Here is a 19,275-nt window from a genome sequence, read left to right on the forward strand (position 1 = left end):
GAAGGGGCAAGCTGATGTGAAAGCCCTCCGAGGAGGAGGCACAACTCTGACCTGGCACTTGCCTCACTTGCCTGCTCTGCCACTGAGTTGCCTCATCTGCAAAATGAAGGGTTGAATTTGAGGCGCTTGCAGGCACTGAGCTTTGGTGATTCAGCATGTCTTAGTCACTGGTTTGCAGGTCGTTGATGGGAATGGCCATTTTTCTTTCTCTTAAATCGTCCCCATGGGAAGTGTTCTCATATGTACCACTCATCTCTAGCGTGCTTGTGTTAATGAGATTTATAGTGGAGTCTTCTGTTGCTTTAGTAATTACCAGGTCTTTAGTTCATTTGGAAATTAAACAACAAAAAATACTACGGACAAAAATTAAAGAAAATTTGCAGCCCATATTGGAGCTTAAATGAAGTGATGTGTAGAGCTAAGATTTGGTTTTGGAAAAGTTACCTGATTTGAGTCTCCAAAATTGCCCTTCATTTTTCCATGTCTAATTGGAATACTTGCTTAGTAGATGTCCAGTTACAACCCTCGTGCCTAGAGAGCCTCATTTTCACAAAGTGCTCTACATGTATCGTTTATGTAATCCTGCTACCCCCAGATGAGAAGAATGACCCATTTTACTGGCTCTGGGGCTTCTAACCTCACATCCAGGACTCTTTCTACAGTGGGCATCAATGACCTCTTCCCAGGGTAGGCTTCATATTGGGTATCCAGCTATTTGATTGATATTGAAGTTTTACACACACACACCCGGTGAAGCAAAGAAAACTAGTTCTTGAAGTGTAATAGTCAGTCTACAAACATTTACTGAACTCGTGCTTTGTGCCAGGCAGTATGGTGGGGACCCTGGTGGTCAAAGACAAAAAATGAAGCAGTCCTGCTCCTAAAGAGCTTCTGTTCTGTTGAGGGAGGCCACAGGGAGGTGGAGGAGCAGAGATGGAAGGGGACAGTAGCAGTGGGGGTGTTGGGATAGGCTTTGGGGTCCTCCAAGATGGGGAGTGCTGGGTACAAGAACAGCCAAGCCTGTTTGATTGAACTGGAGAATGGAGGAGGAAGCATAGTGAATAGTGAGACTGGAAAGGGAGGTTGGAAGAGACCCAGAAAGCCAAGTGATCAATTTTTAGTTGATTTTAAAATTCATTTTCTGAAAATTTGCTGTGTTGTCCCTGACATTTGAAATTTGTATTGAGACATTAAGATGTATGTTAGAGAAATCTGCTGGGGCATCAAGAAATTCACTTATCGCAGTAGAAGATCTAACTGGGGGCTTCAGCAGCCATTGGGGCCAACCTCTGTCTGTGTGCAGCTTCCATCTGCTGAGGCAGTGTGCAAGGTGGTCCTGAAAGAAAGTTAGTGTTAAGTTTGTCTTCTTGTGGTTTCTAGGCTCTGACAACACACAGAAAAAGTCTGGTTCCTCATACATTTTCCAGCTCGTTCAGTACTTCCATGTCCTGAGACTTCCCCTTCCTTCAGCTGAACCTCAGGTGGTATGGATTCAGGGTCCTCCATTCTGATCGCCTTCCCTCAGGTCATCCCAGGGAGTCTGGGCACGAGTGAGGAAAGTATTCCATTTCAGTCTGAAGTCAGTGAATATCAAGATGTCATTTTTTTCCCCATCTGTGTTCATAGTCCTTCCGAAATCTCTGCCCCAAAGCCCAGGTTTTTTCTAATGCAGTGCTCTCATCAGAGGAGAGTATGGAGAGCCTGTCACTGACTCCTGGAAGCTGGGCTTCTTGGAAGATGTCATCCATAGTCTCATCAACTTATTTGATTTCATGATCACATTTCTGAGTCGTATTGTGCTTGCTTTCTGTCCACTAAAGACCCACCCAAATCTTTTTCAGATAAATTTCTGTCTAGCCATACCCTTCCATTGAACATATGAAGTTGATTCTTTGAATCCAAATGTAAGACTTTACATTTATCATTAATAAGAATGGAGAAATTGGAAGACTTCCTACTCCTCAGGTTATTTTTAAACTTTAAGAAAAAAGCTAAGGAGAAAGAAGAGGATATACTTTTGATATATTGTGGAATGAGCTCTGGTAATCAGGATCCATGGTAGTTAGCCTTAACTGCCACTTTTTCCACTTGTGACCTTGAGGCAAGTTGTTCTTTTCTCTTTGGACCTCAGTTTACTTCGCTGTTCTGTGAAGAGATGAACTTTTATCTTTAATATCCCTTCAAACTCTAATAGTCTGTGCATTGTTTAGTGAGTCACATTTAGTCAACTCCTCTTAAGTAGTTTGTTATTTTTGAACAAGATCTGGAAGATATTTTAGTCTTCTAAAGAAAGTCTGTCCTTAAGAAGCCTTCACTGACTCCCAGAATGTCCAGATACAAGAGAGTAGAGAGATGGGAAGGAAGGATGGGCCCTGCTGTGACCTCTGCTTGCCCCATAGCTGCTGTGCCCCCTTGCTGGGTGGCCACCCCACCAGTTGGGAGGCTTGTGTGTGTGTGTCAGCTGCAGAATTTGCACCAGACAACACAGAATTTTCATCAGGCTAGCTTTAGATTGTAAGACAGGTGGCTTTTGTATCACAGCCTTTCAAAGAGAGTTAACTTCTTAACAGATCCAAGAGTAAGCTGTGGTTCTCTATCAACTTTTAAATCATCCTCTCTACAAATTTAAGTTTTTTTAAATCCAAAGTAAGACAGTGTTTTGTATCTAGCTCTATTCTTAGTTCTGCAAATGTAAATGACTTTCTACTCTTTTAAAATAAATCTTTAGTGAATTTCTAGTTCTGAACCATAATCTATTAATGCTGTTATCCTGGCTCTTGATTTCAGCTGGACCCCAGCATCTTTGAAAGTTTGCAGAAAGAGCGAGTGGAGGCTGGAGATGTGATATATATAGAAGCAAACAGTGGTGCAGTGAAGGTAACCATTGGAGGGGGGCCTGACTTGTGCCTTGAGGGCGGTGGCCACTCTTTTCTTTTTTATTAACGCTTGCTCATTTGTTTGCTGTAGGCAGCTGTAGGAGCAGGGGTTGGTTTTTTCCCTGTGGGAAAGAAAAGGTTTCCGCCTCTTCTTTTTGAGTCAGGACTGGGTAATGGAAATGATACTGGATGTAAAGTCAGAACCTGGTTCAAATCCTAACTCCTTTCCTTTATTATCTGTGAAACCTTGGGCAAATCACTTAATGTCTGGGCCTCAGTTTACTCTCCATCTGGAAGATGAAGAGGTTGTCCAGCAGGATCTTTGAGGTAGCTTCCCTTCTCACAATAAATCATAGCTCTAACTGTATGAAATGCCTGCTGTGCTGATGTCAGGTGGGCAAGAAAACTTCCTGTGGCTGTCCTGCTGGCACTGACAAGTGGAATGCAAGTTGTTTTCCTTCCCTCTAGTCCTTTGACCTCTCCCTAAAAATAAATAAATAAATAAATAAATAAGATGTAAAGCCTATTTAGAGGAGAGTTGAGGGAGGGAAACTGAAACAGCTTTAGTCATTCTAGAATTGAAATGTGCAGTGCGTTTAATCTTCTTTTTATCACTTTGGTATTTTCTTCCCAAGATATATGCATGGGGAAGGGAATACTGCATTAGTTGGCATTCTTTTCCTATCTGATTTTAAATGTACTGTACAGTGTTACTTGCTGTTTAATGGATGAGCATAATACTTCATATCATACAATAAATCATCCACCTACAAAAGAGTCTGAACAGTTCCCTCAGTCTCCAGTTAATCTGCTGGATTTGTCCTTTATCAGGAATTGCATACAGTTAAAAGAAAAGGAGGGAGAAAAGAATCTAAGTAGAAAAAATATCAGGTGTTTTTCAACAGGGTTTTTGAGTCTGCGATCAGTAGATAGGGTGCTTCTCTTGCCAACTGGGGAGTGGGGCATATTCTGAGTTGTCAACCAAAGCTTGTCAGTCCTGTAATTGTGAACCAAGGCCTTTATCTCTGTCAGCTGTGTGTCATTCAGGGACTTGGCAATGAAACTCACCAGGTATTTCTGTTCTCCATCTTCCTTTTCTACAGAGGCAAGGCAGGTGTGATACCTATGCTACCGAATTCGACCTTGAAGCGGAAGAGTATGTTCCCTTGCCAAAGGGCGATGTGCACAAAAAGAAGGAAATTATTCAGGATGTGACCCTCCATGACTTGGATGTTGCCAATGCTAGACCTCAGGTACTGACCTGATACTTCCATAACCTTAGCAAGACGTCAGGGTCTGGAAATGGATTGTCATCTCATCCCGGTTTCTTGGAAAAGACAGACCTTTTCTGTCTGCAATGTGTTCAGCTATTCACATTGACAGTAGGGGGGGGGGGGGGGGTTCCTTTGTTCTTATTCAAATGCTGTAGTAATGCATGATTTTTTACCAGCTTGAGCTAGAAGAGCCTTGCATTTCTGAACTAGCCAGTGTCTTTTCTGTACCTTCTCTGGGTATACTGTTGTCCCTGGAGATCCTGGGATTCTTTCCAGTTCTGCTCCTTATCATTAGTATTTCTATGCAAATTCTTTATGCACTGTAATTTCCTGTCTCCTGAAGGTGCAGTATGTCACTCTAGTAGATGGAATTCTTGGTTCGGATAGGTGATGAACTTAATGATTTCTAAAGGTTTTCAGTTCCAAAATTCTTTAACTCTGTGAATATTGCTTGAGATTATGTCTGTATTAAGCTCTTTAACTTGGAATTTGAGTTAGCATGTGTTGTTTCTAAACTTTTGAGTCTAACCCTAAGTAACTTGTAATGATTATGAGAGCAGTAATGTCCAGTGCTCTCTCCTTTGAAGCCTCACAGGCTTTCCTCTCAGTCATTTTGTGATGTGAAGAGCCCAAGTTTTATCCTAATTTTCCTCTTCAAAGTTTGGAAAGATTGAAGTGATTTGCCCCTGGCTTCCCAGCTGGGAGTCAGTGGCAGAGCTGGATTTCTTCCTGCCAGCTCCGTATTTGTCTCTGAAGGACCGAGTCCTGACTCATGGTGGTGGTACTCTGCAGCATCCCAGTGTAATGTAAAAATGAGTTTCCTGGTGTGGAGAGAGTGCTGGACCAAGAGTTGGGCTTCTGGTTTCAGGCTCCCTCTGTGCCCCTTTCAAGACCTCACCTTCCTCTGTCAGATGAGGCCCCCTCCTAGCCCCAGGTGCCTTTCCCTCCTCTGTTATGCTTACCACAGATTTGGTCACCTCCTGGCAAAATCAGCTTCCCCTTCAGAACTGATTGCGCTGCCTTTTCCTTGCCAGTGTACAGTGATGCATCTGGCAGACAGAGTTTGTGGTTGTAAATGTACTTTTCCTGCTTAGACTTGGGGAACAGTGACCATGCTAGAGAAGGCATGATGGGTCTTCCAAGCCCAGGCCATACAGGTGCAGGCAGGTGCTGGAGAGCACAGAACCTTGGTCAGCTGCTCACTCCTATCTGCCTTTGTTGTCCTGTGCAGGGAGGGCAGGACATCCTTTCCATGATGGGCCAGTTAATGAAGCCAAAGAAGACCGAAATCACAGGTATGAGAACCGAGGTTCTCTGTCCTCTCAAGTTTACCTTCATTCCCCTTTTAAGGCCATAACGGAAATTGGAGGGAGGGGATTTTCTTGAACCTTTTAAAAAGTGTCTGTAAGAGTTAGAGTTAAAGTCAGCTAGGACCCCAGAGCTTTTAATGTTGTTCCCTAAAATCCTCTTTTACCATTTGCTGTCTAGGGTTTGGTTTTATGTGGAAATCCATGAGCTCACTCAGCCTGACAGACAAAAGGCAGCATGGTGCAGTAGGTAGTGAGTTAGCCTCAGGGAAGACCAGGATTCACGTGTTACTTCTCACACACTAGTTGTGTGACCATGAGCAGATCACTTAACTCTCAGTGCTTGGGTATGAGTACAGATGACTTGTTTGTCTACACTGGTGAGTTTTAATCCTGGGAGTTCCATACTTAGATAAAATCACAAGTCTAACTCCCCACCCCCAAAATGCTTTCATTAGCAGCTTATGGTTGAATAATAAAGAGCATAGAACTTCATAAAGTATACCACATTCTTTCTTATTCATTATCTTGTTTGACCTTCCCAGAAATCCATTGAGAGATCCGGTTTTACAGTATTATCCCCATTTTACAGATAAGGAAACTGAACCTCAGAGAAACAGTAACTTGCTCGGGGTCACACATATTCTACTAGTTGGCAGCATCAAGCCTCAGAACCACGTCCCTTGTTCCTGCCATGTGGCCTTTTCTGTAATGCGTCTATATTCCTACCTTTGGCTGGGGTTAAGAAGTCAGTTACATTGTTGTTTTCTTCAATGTTTGCATTTATTTCTTATTTTAAATCAGTTTTGCTGGGAGGGGAAAGAGTGGGGGAGATAAATTGGGGAGAACCTGAGAGCTTTGCTGTCAGAGCTGTTATAGACCCTGAGCCCACTGTTCTTTCTGGTATTCGCTGTGTGTCATTTTCTGTATTTTCATCTGTTTTACTGCGCAGTGATTACATTATTAGTATTCTGCTATCTAGTGAAATAATTCTTGCTAATACCACCTGGTTGGGGAAAAAAGGCTGTAAAGATCATGACCTTGGGCAGGTTACTTAGCTTTTCTGAGTCTCCTTCTTTACCTGAGTTCTGAAAGTTGGACCTTCCTACAAGATGTATAATAAATGTGCTGTGTTTTATTCTCAAGATTAGGGACTTAACATTGAAAGATGGTCTGGATTTTGCCAAGCATGGGTGTGAGGTCAGAAGGCCTGGATTCAGTTTCTGCCTCTTCTTCTGCTCACTCCCTGTGGACCTCGGGGCCAGTTGTTTAAGCCGTCAGGCCTTAGCCACTTCAGCGTAAAGTGTGAGCAGCGGGCTAGCCAGTCTGTGCCTCCTCTGTGTGCCAGACCTGGGGGGGACTCAAAGCTTTCTTCCGTCTCCTAGACAAGCTTCGAGGGGAGATTAACAAGGTGGTCAACAAGTACATCGACCAGGGCATAGCGGAGTTGGTTCCAGGGGTGCTGTTCGTTGATGAGGTACACATGCTGGACATCGAATGCTTCACCTACCTGCACCGTGCCCTGGAGTCTTCCATCGCCCCCATCGTCATCTTCGCTTCCAACCGGGGCAACTGCGTCATCAGGTACGGCAGCCTTCCCAGGCACTGTGTTGGAGGGGCACTTTGTCATTTGGCATGAATGTAAGGCGTGATGTCTAGAACCATGAGACGCTTACCCTCCTCCGTTTAGAGCCCTGCTCTCCCTGCTCCTCTCCTCCCCACAAAAAATAGTCTCTTTGCTTTACATTTATCTTATTTTGGACGAAAAATGGGATTCCCCGGCTCAGCTCCTCCACTCTATTCACCAGACATGGCTCCAAATGCCCTCACAGGGGATGAAGCTGTGCTCCCAGTGAGGAGATTCAGAAGGATGTGTTGGCTCTGAAGACACTTCCTAAGATGGGATTCCCATAATACTCTGAGAATTGGCAGCATCTTTGAAGTTAATATGTAGCCTCCCAAGGGGACACCTTTTTGAGGGGGAAAATACACATTTGCAGGTATAAGGTCTGGTGTTGCTTTAAAATAAAAAACCAGCCATGTTACTTTCTAGTCATGCTGCAGGTCCTTGTGGTGCTTGTCACGACAGGATCAGACTCACTACAGGTATCAGATTGGAGTGTTTCCTCCAAAAGCAGTGTTTTGTGGACAGACAGCAGCCTTTCCTGGCTCCAGGAAGAGAGGCAGCTTCTTGCCAGCTTGGCATTAGGAGAGGCCTGGGCATAAAACATGCCTTCCAGCTTTGCAGCATTTGGAAACCTGGGAGATTATCCTTGTAGCCTAGTGTGTGCTCGCACACTCTTGCTCTCCCTCTCCCCCTCTTTCTTCCTTCTTCACTCTTCTCTCCTCTCTCCCTTCTTCCCTCTATCTCTCCACTCCTCCCTTTTTTCCTTTCCTCCATCTCTCCCTCTCTTTCTTCTATTTCCTTTTCTGTCTCTCTCTCTCTCTCTCCTCTCCCCCCCAGAACCTAGTCTACTGTGGGTACTGCAGTACTGTCCATTTCACAGGATAAATGGAGAGTGCCATCTACTGGAGAATATGATGGATGAAGCTTTCAAAAGCATGTCACTGCTTTATTTAGAGTACTCTTTCACCACTGTGTTCAGACCTTGCTGATTCCAAGTACTATATATGGGTGTCTGGTCCTGCTTACTTGGAAAGGAGTGTCTCTATTAGCATTGGGGGTCTCCACATCTCACTCTGCCCTATCCATAGTATGCAGAATGTTGGTATCAACCCCTGAAGGTTTTGCATTGAGGAATGTTAAGTTGAGACGGCTGTGGGCCTTGGTCTGGCTGAATCCTATAATAGTAGCTACTGAAGGAGTCTTCAGGATGTCTAGATTAAGCCCTTCATTTTACAGAGGAGAGAACTGAAGCCAGCAAAGTGACTTACCCACACATCGTCACGTGATCAATCAGTGGAAGAATCTAGAACTGATTTGGGCAGACCTTTAGAGATGCCAAGGACAAAGGGACAGACTCACTGCTGGAGAAGGTCGTTAGTCAATAGAGATTGACTTTGACAGTGTAAATGGATAGGGTTGGGTATCATGAGAAGCACAGTGACTCCTTGTGTACCATCATAGCATTGACCTTTCCCAAGGTTTTCATTGCTGATCTTGTGCTGCCAGCTCTCAGGGGTTAGGAGGGCAGCTGCTTGGTAGCCAGGGCAGCAGTAGGTACTTCCTAGGAGGAATGGGGAGAGCAGTGGGGATCTGGCATCACATACTCTAGCTCTAGTATTCCTCATATAGAATGCCATACCTGTAGAAGAGGTCTTAGAGGCCTTTAGGTCATCCTAACCAACCTCTTTATTTTACAAATAGAGAAATAGGGACAGAAAAGTGAAGAGTTTTGTACAGGGACACAATATCCTTTCCTCTTTGAGTGGGGTGAGTGAGACTGCCCCACAACTAGAAGACTATCATACTGTATGTCCAGAGGACAGTCCCAGTCTCCAGGGGGCTGGGGCTCACCTGTGTGCACCTAGGCCTTGTCCGCAGTCCTTATTGCCACCCACTAATGAGGATATCTCTGTGGGGAACATCTTTTGAGATTGAGTCATAGCTAATTAAGCATCAAGGGCAGCAGTCAACCACCCCCACCCCACCTTGAACCCTCCAGAGCCTAACCAGGCCCAAATCAAGTTCTGGAGTTGGGGCCTGGAGCCTGCTACCAATGTCACCATGAAAATGGCCTTGGATGGGCCAAAATCTAGATCCCTGGGTCCCCTCCCTGGTGGAGAGGGGAGATGGCAGGCCTAGAAATAGTCTTCTAAAAAATCACCACGCCTAGAGCTGGGAGGTGACTAGGCAATGAGATAGGACAGGAAAACCTTTGCATTCCCCATCCCCGGTCATAAGTCAGGGTGCACTAGAGATGGCAGCAGCCAGGAAGAAACACCATTGAGGCAACAAGGAGTCCCCCAAACCTGGGCTGAGCCAGGAGCTTGATGTCCATTGTGGAGAGGTGGCTGCAGTCAAGCAAGCCCCAAGATCCAACATTCAACCGAGAAGTCTTCTGGTCAGAGTTGTGTCTGCAGACATTGGAAAATACAGCAGGATATTGTGAATAAAACATTGGCACCTTAGCCTTCTAGTCAGTTCTCATCCTGTCATTGCTACCAGTCTGTATTACCTGGGGCAAGTCATTTAACATCACACAGGGCTCTGCCATAGATTTGTTTGTAGATAAGTAAACTCTCCTATAGAAAGTACTTTGTAAGCATTTAATGCATGGTATAAATGTGAACTATTTGCTGAGCTTTAATTTCCTTATCTCTAAAATGAGATGGTTTACAACTTAATGATCTTTAAAGTTCCTTCTGCCTCTGATATTAAGGATTTTATGTTTCTGGTTTCCCACTAAAATAGACCCTCCAGAGATCCCTTCAGCAGCGTTTTCAGGTTTCTCAGCTGAATTATGGTAACTTAACACAAAGTTGTAGGTTGTAGTTTGTCATAAAGGCTTTAGAGAAGGGCTAGGAACTATTTCTCTCAGATGGCTTAAATTTAGCTGTGACCTGTAAGAGAAATCTGGGTTGCTGGTTGGTACAGTGGATGGTCTGGAGGCAGGAAGACTCATTTTCTTGAGTCTACATCTGGCCTCAAACACTTCCTAGCTGTGTGACTCTGGGCAAGTCACTTAACCCAGTTTGCTTCAGTTTCTTTATCTGTAAAAGGAGCTGGAGAAAGTATGGCGAAACCACTGCAGTATCTCTGCCAAGGAAAACCCAAATGGGATCACAGAGTTGGACATGACTGAAAGCAACTGCAGAAATATATCTAGATGACTTGAATTAATATACTAGTGATGTCTCCGTGTATTAGTATCATCTAGAGGGATGCCATTTATTACATTTCATGTAACTAGAGGAAAAATTAGCTCAAACTTACAATCCATCCTCCAGTTTATGGCTATCCTTCGTGAAGGACGTTAAGTATTAGTGACCCTTATTATTTTAATTGATGAATAATAGCTGGCACACTTAAGGATAGGAGAAAAACCATATAGGAAATTATGAACCCACTTGGCATCAGAACAGTGAAAGTTTTTATTTTCTAGTCATGAGCAAAATTTGAGATTGTTATTTTAGGCAGAACATTAAGATATCAACCTCTCTTGAATTTCTGTGAATCTCATGCATCAAGGCAACTTGGTTTGGCCACTAACTTGCTGGGTAACGTTGGGTGTTATTTCTTTCTCTGGGCCTGAGTTCCCTCATCTCTAACATGGGGAGGTTGGATTATAACTAAGATCCTTTGCATTTCAGTAATTCTTTGGCATTCTGTGACCAGCATGATGCCCATCAAATGTAATGTTTTTTACATTTCTTCTGTGACAGCACTGAGAAGAAAGTCAGTCCCTCTGTGCAGTTATAGGATATGACATTTATTTTCAAAGTTATTTATGTTTTCACAGAATTCTGTTGAGGGTATTCCTTGTTGCTTCATTTCCCATGCCTTAGAATAAGATCTTGCTGTTCAGTACTTTCTAACAAAGTTGTGGTGATAGTTATTGAATCATAGAGCTTCACCTTCATTGGCCTGGACTTCAGGGAAGCAGGCAGTAGGTGACTAGGTGAAGTTAGCTCCCAGAAAGAGCCCATGACTTGGAGTTCTGATAGGGAGATAGTAGATTCTGTGAGTGGAGCATGGATGGCTTACCAGAGGAGTTGGAACCCCAGCCTCTGGATTGGAAGTGCTGTATATTTATCAGGAAGTTTGTATGTACTTGGCCATCCCTTTGACAGAAAGAACCTTAATAGAGGTCTTCTAGCTCCAGCAATTTAAAATAATGTTGGTTTGGGGATGTGATGTAAAGAACGCTTGTCTTTGAGTTGGAAGACCTGAGTTTGAGTCTGGTCTAACATTTAATAGCTCTCTGACCCCTGGGTAGGACCTCCACTTTGGGAGCCTTGGTTTCTTCATCTGATTTTCCCCAATTGCTAATGATCTCTCCGCCTGACCATTTCTCCATGTGCATGTTGTCTCCCCACACCCCAGTAGAATGTGTTCCCCTTAATGCAGTGGCTTTCATTGTTTTGTCTTTGTGCCCACTCACTCGGCATCATGCCTGGCACACAGGTTGTTGTAGGCACAGTGCTTGGTAAGCCTTAAAGCACGACATTAATGTCAATTGTTTTTAGTCACATTAATCATAACACGTATGTGAGTGCCTTTTATAGAGAAAGCTCTGTTCTAAACGTTGTGGGAGATGGAAAGAGATCTGGTCTGGTCCTTGACCTTGAGGAAGTGAAATTTTTTTTTGTAGAATGTCAGTGACTGTTTCCCTTTTGTACCTGTATCCCCAGTAGCTGGCACGTAGTAGGCACTTAATAAGTTTGTAGATGAGCTGATGTTGATTCCAAAGTCCACAAGTAATAAAAGAGAACTTACTATCTCTGTGAAGAAATGGGACAGCTTCCACCATCTACATGTGAAGAATGTCTTACTACATTACTTTTATCCTGAAAGAAGATGATGTATGTTTAGTGTGAACACTTCAGCTTAGTTTTGCAACATCCACATTTTTCTGAAGAGAGTTGAGTAACCTCATTTTTAACATTTGCTCAATGACTTTTCCAGGGGTACCGAGGATGTGATCTCTCCTCATGGAATTCCCCTTGACCTTCTGGATCGAGTGATGATCATCCGCACCATGCTGTACACCCCACAAGAAATGAAGCAGGTGATGTGTGCTGAACTAGGGGCCTGAGAGCCAGCCCTGCCCAGGGCTCACTTGCTGTGCCTTTGCAGGACATCTTTCCATACCTCAGTTTCCTTCCATGTAAAATGAGAGGATTGTTGTACCTGATCATCTCTTAAGATTCCTTGTAGCTCTTCATATCCCATGACCTTCTAAGAAGAGGCTGCTCCAATTTCTCAGACCAGAGCCTCTTAAAGATGGTTTTTGAAGACAAACTAAGGATCTTTTGGATCAGTCATGAATAATTAGGGCCCCTGTAAACCACCTATGCAGTTGGTCCATTTTCCCCAGATGTTCCCCTGTACACGGCATGGGCTTCACTGGACAGAATGCTGTGATCTGGGTACAGATAGCTGCTCTACCCCTGAACCTGTGGGGCGTCCAGTGAGTCTTGGAGCCTCTGCAGATCACTGCCTCCTCTCTGTGAAATGCAGGGGTTGGACCAGATGGCCATCAGAGGCCTGTATTGGCAGTGTCTCTACATGTGGTTCCTTGTTCAGGCCAGCCTCAATCCTAGTCTTTTTTTTTTTTTTTTGAGTTGTACTTTTTTTTTTATTATTTAACTTTTAACATTCACTTTCACAAAATTTTGGGTTCCAAATTTTCTCCCCTTTTGTCCCCTCCCCCCACCGCAAAACACTGAGCATTCTAATTGCCCCTGTCTGCCAATCTGCCCTCCCTCCCTCCCCACCCCTTCCCTTTGGAAGGCAAGCAATTCAATATAGGCCAAATCTGTGTAGTTTTGCAAATGACTTCTATAATAGTAGTGTTGTGTGAGAACTAATTATATTTCCCTCCATCCTATCCTGTCCCCCATTACTTCTGTTCTCTCTTTTGATCCTGTCCCTCCCCATGAGTGTTGACCTCAAATTGCTCCCTCCTCCCCATGCTCTCCCTTCCATCATCCCCCCCACCCTGCTTATCCCCTTATCCCCCACTTTCCTGTATTGTAAGATAGGTTTTCATACCAAAATGAGTGTGCATTTTATTCCTTCCTTTAGTGGAATGTGATGAGAGTAAACTTCATGTTTTTCTCTCACCTCCCCTCTTTATCCCTCCACTAATAAGTTTTGCTTGCCTCTTTTATGAGAGATAATTTGTCCCATTCCATTTCTCCCTTTCTCCTCCCAATATATTTCTCTCACTGCTTGATTTCATTTTTTTTAAGATATGATCCCATCCCCTTCAATTCACTCTGTGCACTCTGTCTCTATGTGTGTGTGCATGTGCATGTGCATGTGTCTGTGTGTAATCCCACCCAGTACCCAGATACTGAATAGTTTCAAGAGTTACAAATATTGTCTTTCCATGTAGGAATGTAAACAGTTCAACTTTAGTAAAGTCCCTTATGACTTCTCTTTGCTATTTACCTAGTCTTTTTTTTTAGTTAATTTATTTGTTTTCAGTTTTCTTCAATCACTTCCATAAGTCTTAGATTTTCTCCCCCTTCCTCCCTGAGATGGCATTGAATCTTATATGGATTCTACACATACATTCTTATGAATCATATTTTCACATTAGTCATGTTGCATAGAAGAATTAAAATCAATGGGAGAAACTATGATCCTAGTCTTGAGGTGCCATTGTGATCCATCTTGTCAAAGATATGCCCCTTATTAAACTCTCAGTGCTGTGGAATGATGCTGGGGTAGGAGGGCGGGGGAGACATTGTTGACTGTTGTTTGTGGTACTTAGGAAATAGTGTTAGGGAGGAGAGATTGTCACAGGAGAAATGCAAAAGCAAGGCTGAGGAATTCTGAGAGAAAAGGCTCTCCTGGCTGCTGAGCAGTTTTGGGAAACCTGTTCTTTGCTGCAGAAGCCCAAGGTGTTTGGGTGGCATGTTTACAATTGGGAGCCTCGAAAGATTTGATAATTATATTCATTAACAAAGCAGATAGTTTCCAAAGTGTGTAAATTCCTGCCATGCTTTGAAAACAGGGAATTTAGATAGTTTGACCCCTTTGGTTTGTGCCCTCTGCACTGTTTTCGATCTGAATGGCAACAGTAGCCAGGGCCACTGTACCTGAAGGCTTGGGCTTCCCATCTTTGTTCCAAAGGGTGAGCCAAGGACAGCACAGCAGATCGGACTTTGAATTGCTTTTCTGCCTTTGGTTAAAGTCATAACCTTAACGCTATTTTAACATAGGAGTTTTTTGTTATTAAATATAACTTGTGTACTATGCTATCAAGTTGGACACCCTCATAAACTACCCCTGTAGGTTATTAAATGATTAAAGATCTAATTTATGAACTGTCCTTTTTGAACAGTCTGGAACAAGAGCTCTTGTGATTGCTGTGACCTGCTTATGAGAAGGAGGTGGCAGAGGGAGCGTTGGTGTCATTTCTGTAGCTGAACCTCAGATTGAGCATATTTCTCAGAAGGCCAGTTACTCAGTTCTGAACATTGCCTTAATTAGGCTCAACAATAAAGTCATATCATCTTTAAAGAATGTCCTAATGGGGACTTTTTCCTTGGCAGAGAACCTGAGAGAATTTTAGTTCAGTCTTGACACCTTGTAAAATAGTATTTGGATCACAAGCCAAAAAAATTCTAGCTTCCTTTTATTTAATCCCACTTTAATAACCACAGACCAAATGTTCATGTGTACACGTGCCTCTGCCTTAACACAAGGGCCTGCTTGTCACCAAACTCATCATTTATTTCAGACTGTGGAAAATTCCATTGTCAATTGATTGAACAAAAAGATAGTGACCTAATATCAAAATTCCATTGTAGGACTTCAGTTTTGGCAGGATAGAGTTCCAAATGTGTGAATCGTGCAATGTAAGATGGAGATTTCATAGCAATCTCACAGCTAGATAGTTTGGAATTGGGACTTGAGGTTGTGCCGTGAGGCATCATATGAATATGAACTTGGTTTGTCGGTAGTGACTGGTTTCCTGTTTGCAAGCTTTCGTTTACACAATATGGATTGTCCTCAGGGCTTTGAGCTTGTTTTCAAGTGTGTTAGTCCCAGTCTGACTCTTTTGCCTTGGCATCCTTTTCTTTCAGAGATAGATAAGTGAGCCCCTGGGAACTTCTCATCACCTAATACTGTTTTGGCCTTCTTATAGGTCATATTGTCCCCTACGTACGACTGATGGACAGCCCAGGTTCAGGTGATAATTGGATAGAGAAATACGCTAGGATAGGAAGAATACTGAAATAAGAGCATGAGACTGGGCTCAGAATCTTATGGTCATATGGTCAGAGCCAGGTATTTGTCCTCTGAACCTTACGTCCTCAGATGCAAAATAAGAATGATAGTCCTTGGATTATTTGCTTCCTAGATTTATGAAGAAAATGTTGTGAACCTCAAAATAATTTAGAAAGCTAAACTCCTATTGCTGTGTGTGTGTTTGTGTGTGTTGAGGCTGCAGCTCGGGGAGGCTCCATGACTCACAGATAGTGAAGACAGCTGAGATCTGAACCCAGGTCTTCCTCCCAGCCATTGTTTCTTCCCCTACACAGATTGGTACTTGTTGGTTGAAGTGAGATCCACTCAACCCACCCCAAACACTTCCTTTGTGTCCTCTCATTGGGCTGGAACATCTTCAGACCAGGGCCACCTTCCTTAGGTTCATTCTTTCCCTGTTTCCTTGCCTGTAGCGCTGGATGCGTTTTTATGTCTTTAATTTAAACAAGTGCTTCTTGATATCTTGTTTACGAAGCTGCCAAAGTGAAAAATACCTGTATTATATGAGGCTGGAAGTTCCAGAGTTATCTCCGCAGTCCAACACACACCATCAGTATCCAGGCCGCCCCTTATCACTCAGCTGTAATGCTGCCGCCGATGCTGGGCCGGCTCCTGGTGCCACTGCTCTAACTGCTTCAGACTCCAGCTTGTTGGAGATGTCGTCAGCTCCAACTTCACAGAGATCTCATCCCAGAACAAGTTAGGGCTCTGCTTGATAGATTAGATTTCTCAGGGTGATGTGGAAATGGTAGGGGAAGCTTTGAAAGTAACTTTTTGATTTATTTTGCCATCTTATTTATCAAGAGACTAAAAAGCTTATACTGTGCTCACAGTGCTGGGAGGCTGTGATGCCTGTGATTTAGAGTAAGCAGCATGGTGGGTTGCGTACTGTGGGGCAGTCCTGAAAGAGGATTTCAGTTCATCTGTGTCTCTGTGATTTGAAACATGTCTTGCCCTTTAATACTTCAAAAGATGGATGATTTTTATCATCGTTATGTGCAGATTGAAGTTCTTCCGTGCCCTCGATGGAGTCATGAGTTGTGGGTGAAAGAATCCACAGCCGAGCAGCCATTCTTGAGTTGAAAAAACCTTCCTAAACTTGTGACCCTTTCTCAGTGGTTTGTCCCTAGCCCTCTAGATCTTGCCAAACTTGGGGTCTGTTGCCAGCCTTCCAGATCTTCTACTGTGCCAGCACAGCTTTGGAGGACCAAGAGTCTTCTTCATGCTGCAGTGGCACATTGGCATAAACTGCAGACAGGCAGACAAGACAGAAGGTCCTTCTCAGACTCCTCTGAATTTGGGAGAACCAAGCCTTTGAGCTTCCTCTTAAAAATTAGAAACAGGCTTTTATTGTAAGAAATGCTCAGTGAGCAGTATGTGAAAGCATAAGAAACATGTAACATTGTCGACGACTCCTTTTCTTTTCTAATAGATCATAAAAATCAGAGCCCAGACGGAAGGGATTAACATCAGTGAGGAAGCACTGAACCACCTGGGAGAGATTGGTACCAAGACAACATTAAGGTGAGCCATCAGCCAAAGTCGGATCTGTTCGGGATCCATTACCTGGTGAACAGGGTTTGACAAGGGGGGTGTTTATTCCCACCATTTTCTAGGGGGCACCTTGATAGTCAGAAGAAAGCCTGGGGGTGGCAGCAGGCCAATCTAGGAATTGGCATTCTTTGTGTGACTTCCTTCATCCTTTGCCCCAAGCCACCTACTGCCTCTGCTGGCCATGCTGCCCTGCTTGACTTTACTCTGGATCTGCCTGACCAAGTCTTGCTAAGTTTGATGTGGGAATGACAGGAATACATCCAGGCAAGGAAAGAACTGTGTCTTGGTGACCACAGCCTTGCTCTGGCTGTCGCCTTTTATTTGAGAATTTATGTTTTTGTTTCCCAGTTAGAACTTTCAGACTCTCTCTGGGCATTGCATAGGCACTGTGTTTGCTCTCAGGGACATTTGTATGGGGAAGTGAGTTAGATCTCACTGCCTTGTGAGAGAAGTCATTCCTGCTGTTCTACTCTTGTTTTGCTTGAGTGCAAGACTATAAAAATTATTCCATCTGGCATTTGCCAAACGTTCCATGGAGCTCAGGTCCCTTCTCTTTTCTGCTCTTGGTTTGGTGGGTTTTTTGTTTTTTTTATAGTGGGAATAAGTACTGGATAGTGCCCAGTGAGTTGGTAGAGGGATTATATAAGGCAATCTGCTGAGATTGGAATTGCCTAGAGGAAGGTAGGCTGGTGATTGCTTTACTTATTAACATAAGTCATTAATGGCTTTAAATGCATCAAAATAATAATAGCCAGCATTTTTATAGAGCTTACCATGGTCTAGGCACTATGCGATTACAGTGATCCCATTGGATCTCTACAACAACCGTGGCAGGTAACACCCCTGTCTCTCGTGTGCCTGAGAAACTTCCATTTCTAAGTGAGAGAAACAGAGCACCTCACTGGTGGATGCTGTTTCATTGTTATCCATTACTTGAACAACAGCAGGGTTAGTGGGCTCTCTTCACAGTGGCTGAGTTAGTGACATTTGTCTGTGGCCCTCTCCTTGCAGGCTCCTTCTCCCCACAAACTCTTCCTGCCTCACCCTCTTTCCTGTTGCAAGGAAAAGCAGCCTTTAGGTACCTGTCAGCAAATTCTCTAATAGTTAGGATGTTCCCTGCACAAGAGTTTTTAAATTTTCATGGAAGACATTTAGGGAATAAAAAAGACTTGAGAGCTAATAAAAAGAATGTAATGGTGCAATGCCAGGCAAGTTGGGGGAGGGCAGGAGCCTATTTCTGACCCAGATCTGCCACTCCATACTTCAGACAAGTTATAGACCAGCTCTAGGAAAGACTTCGCTTCTAGTTGTTACAAAACTGGAACCCATGGGGTGTCTGGTTTGACTGGGAGTAGGGAAGGGGAGTTCTTTTCTGATGTGTATCTTCTATTTTACCATTTGCTGTAGATACTCAGTGCAGCTCCTGACCCCAGCCAACCTGCTGGCCAAGATCAATGGAAAAGACAGTATTGAGAAAGAACATGTGGAAGAAATTAATGAACTCTTCTATGATGCCAAGTCTTCGGCCAAAATCCTAGCTGATCAACAAGACAAATATATGAAATAAAATGATGGTTGCATCTTAACCCTTTTGAGTTGAAATGAAAAGACACCAAAAATGTGCTGTGGCCTGCTAGAACAGCAGAGAAACCTCTGGAATTAATGTCTGTGTTCAGCTAGTTATATTATCAGTTTTGTGTGAAACAATTAATTTAAAATTATCATTCTTCTCCCATAGTTGCTGTGTTTCAAACCTCACCTGGAATATCTTCTAATAAATCTTTTTGGTTTATTTGGGTTAAATTGCTTTTCTTTATGCAGAAAAAGATCTCTGGGCATTTCATCCCTCAGTTGGAAAGGGCAGAGAAAGAAGAAATTGCATTTTGAAAGCTGCAGCACAGACCATGATCAGTCTTATCTTGACCAGACCCTCATGAGCTCTTTGGTTTGGCTTGAGGTGATTCTAGATCATGTGACACAGGACTGCCTGCCCCAACTCTCTCACTGAGCCACATGTCCTTTGAGAAATCAGGCTCCTTCCTCCCTTTCCTTTTCTGAGTCTGATCCACGTAATCCTGACACACAGGCCTGAGCAGGGATGTAGCTGACACACGAAGAGTGTTGTTGGTTGGCTTTTATTTTCCAGCTGTCCTCATTGGCTGGATCAGAGGGGCATTAGCCTCATTCTCAAACTCAGACACAAACAGCTTTATGAATTGCCTTAATCCTAGTGCACTTACAATTTTAACATAATTAGACACCTCCACCCCCAAACTGTGGAAAACATTTGTTTGGGTGTTCTCTGGGTTTCCAGCAAGGATTCCTTCAGCAGAGGTGAACTGAGCAACCTAGTCTTT

At 43.5% G+C, this 19,275-nt stretch overlaps 1 protein-coding gene across 1 annotated transcript in view; it reads left to right on the forward strand.

Annotated features, from left to right (window-relative positions):
• The window catches only part of RUVBL1 (RuvB like AAA ATPase 1), a 32,229-nt gene extending 13,519 nt beyond the window's left edge, over positions 1-18,710 (forward strand). The window contains exons 5-11 of the mRNA XM_072598320.1: positions 2,788-2,877; positions 3,980-4,129; positions 5,382-5,445; positions 6,843-7,041; positions 12,047-12,149; positions 16,797-16,888; positions 18,326-18,710. Coding sequence (XP_072454421.1) covers positions 2,788-2,877; positions 3,980-4,129; positions 5,382-5,445; positions 6,843-7,041; positions 12,047-12,149; positions 16,797-16,888; positions 18,326-18,485 — 858 coding nt within the window. The 3' untranslated portion in view covers positions 18,486-18,710. The remainder of the gene's footprint in view (positions 1-2,787; positions 2,878-3,979; positions 4,130-5,381; positions 5,446-6,842; positions 7,042-12,046; positions 12,150-16,796; positions 16,889-18,325) is intronic.
• The last annotated feature ends 565 nt before the right edge of the window (positions 18,711-19,275 follow it).

This window comes from Notamacropus eugenii, chromosome 3, assembly GCF_028372415.1.
Source record: "Notamacropus eugenii isolate mMacEug1 chromosome 3, mMacEug1.pri_v2, whole genome shotgun sequence".
NCBI classification, from domain to species: Eukaryota; Metazoa; Chordata; class Mammalia; order Diprotodontia; family Macropodidae; genus Notamacropus; species Notamacropus eugenii.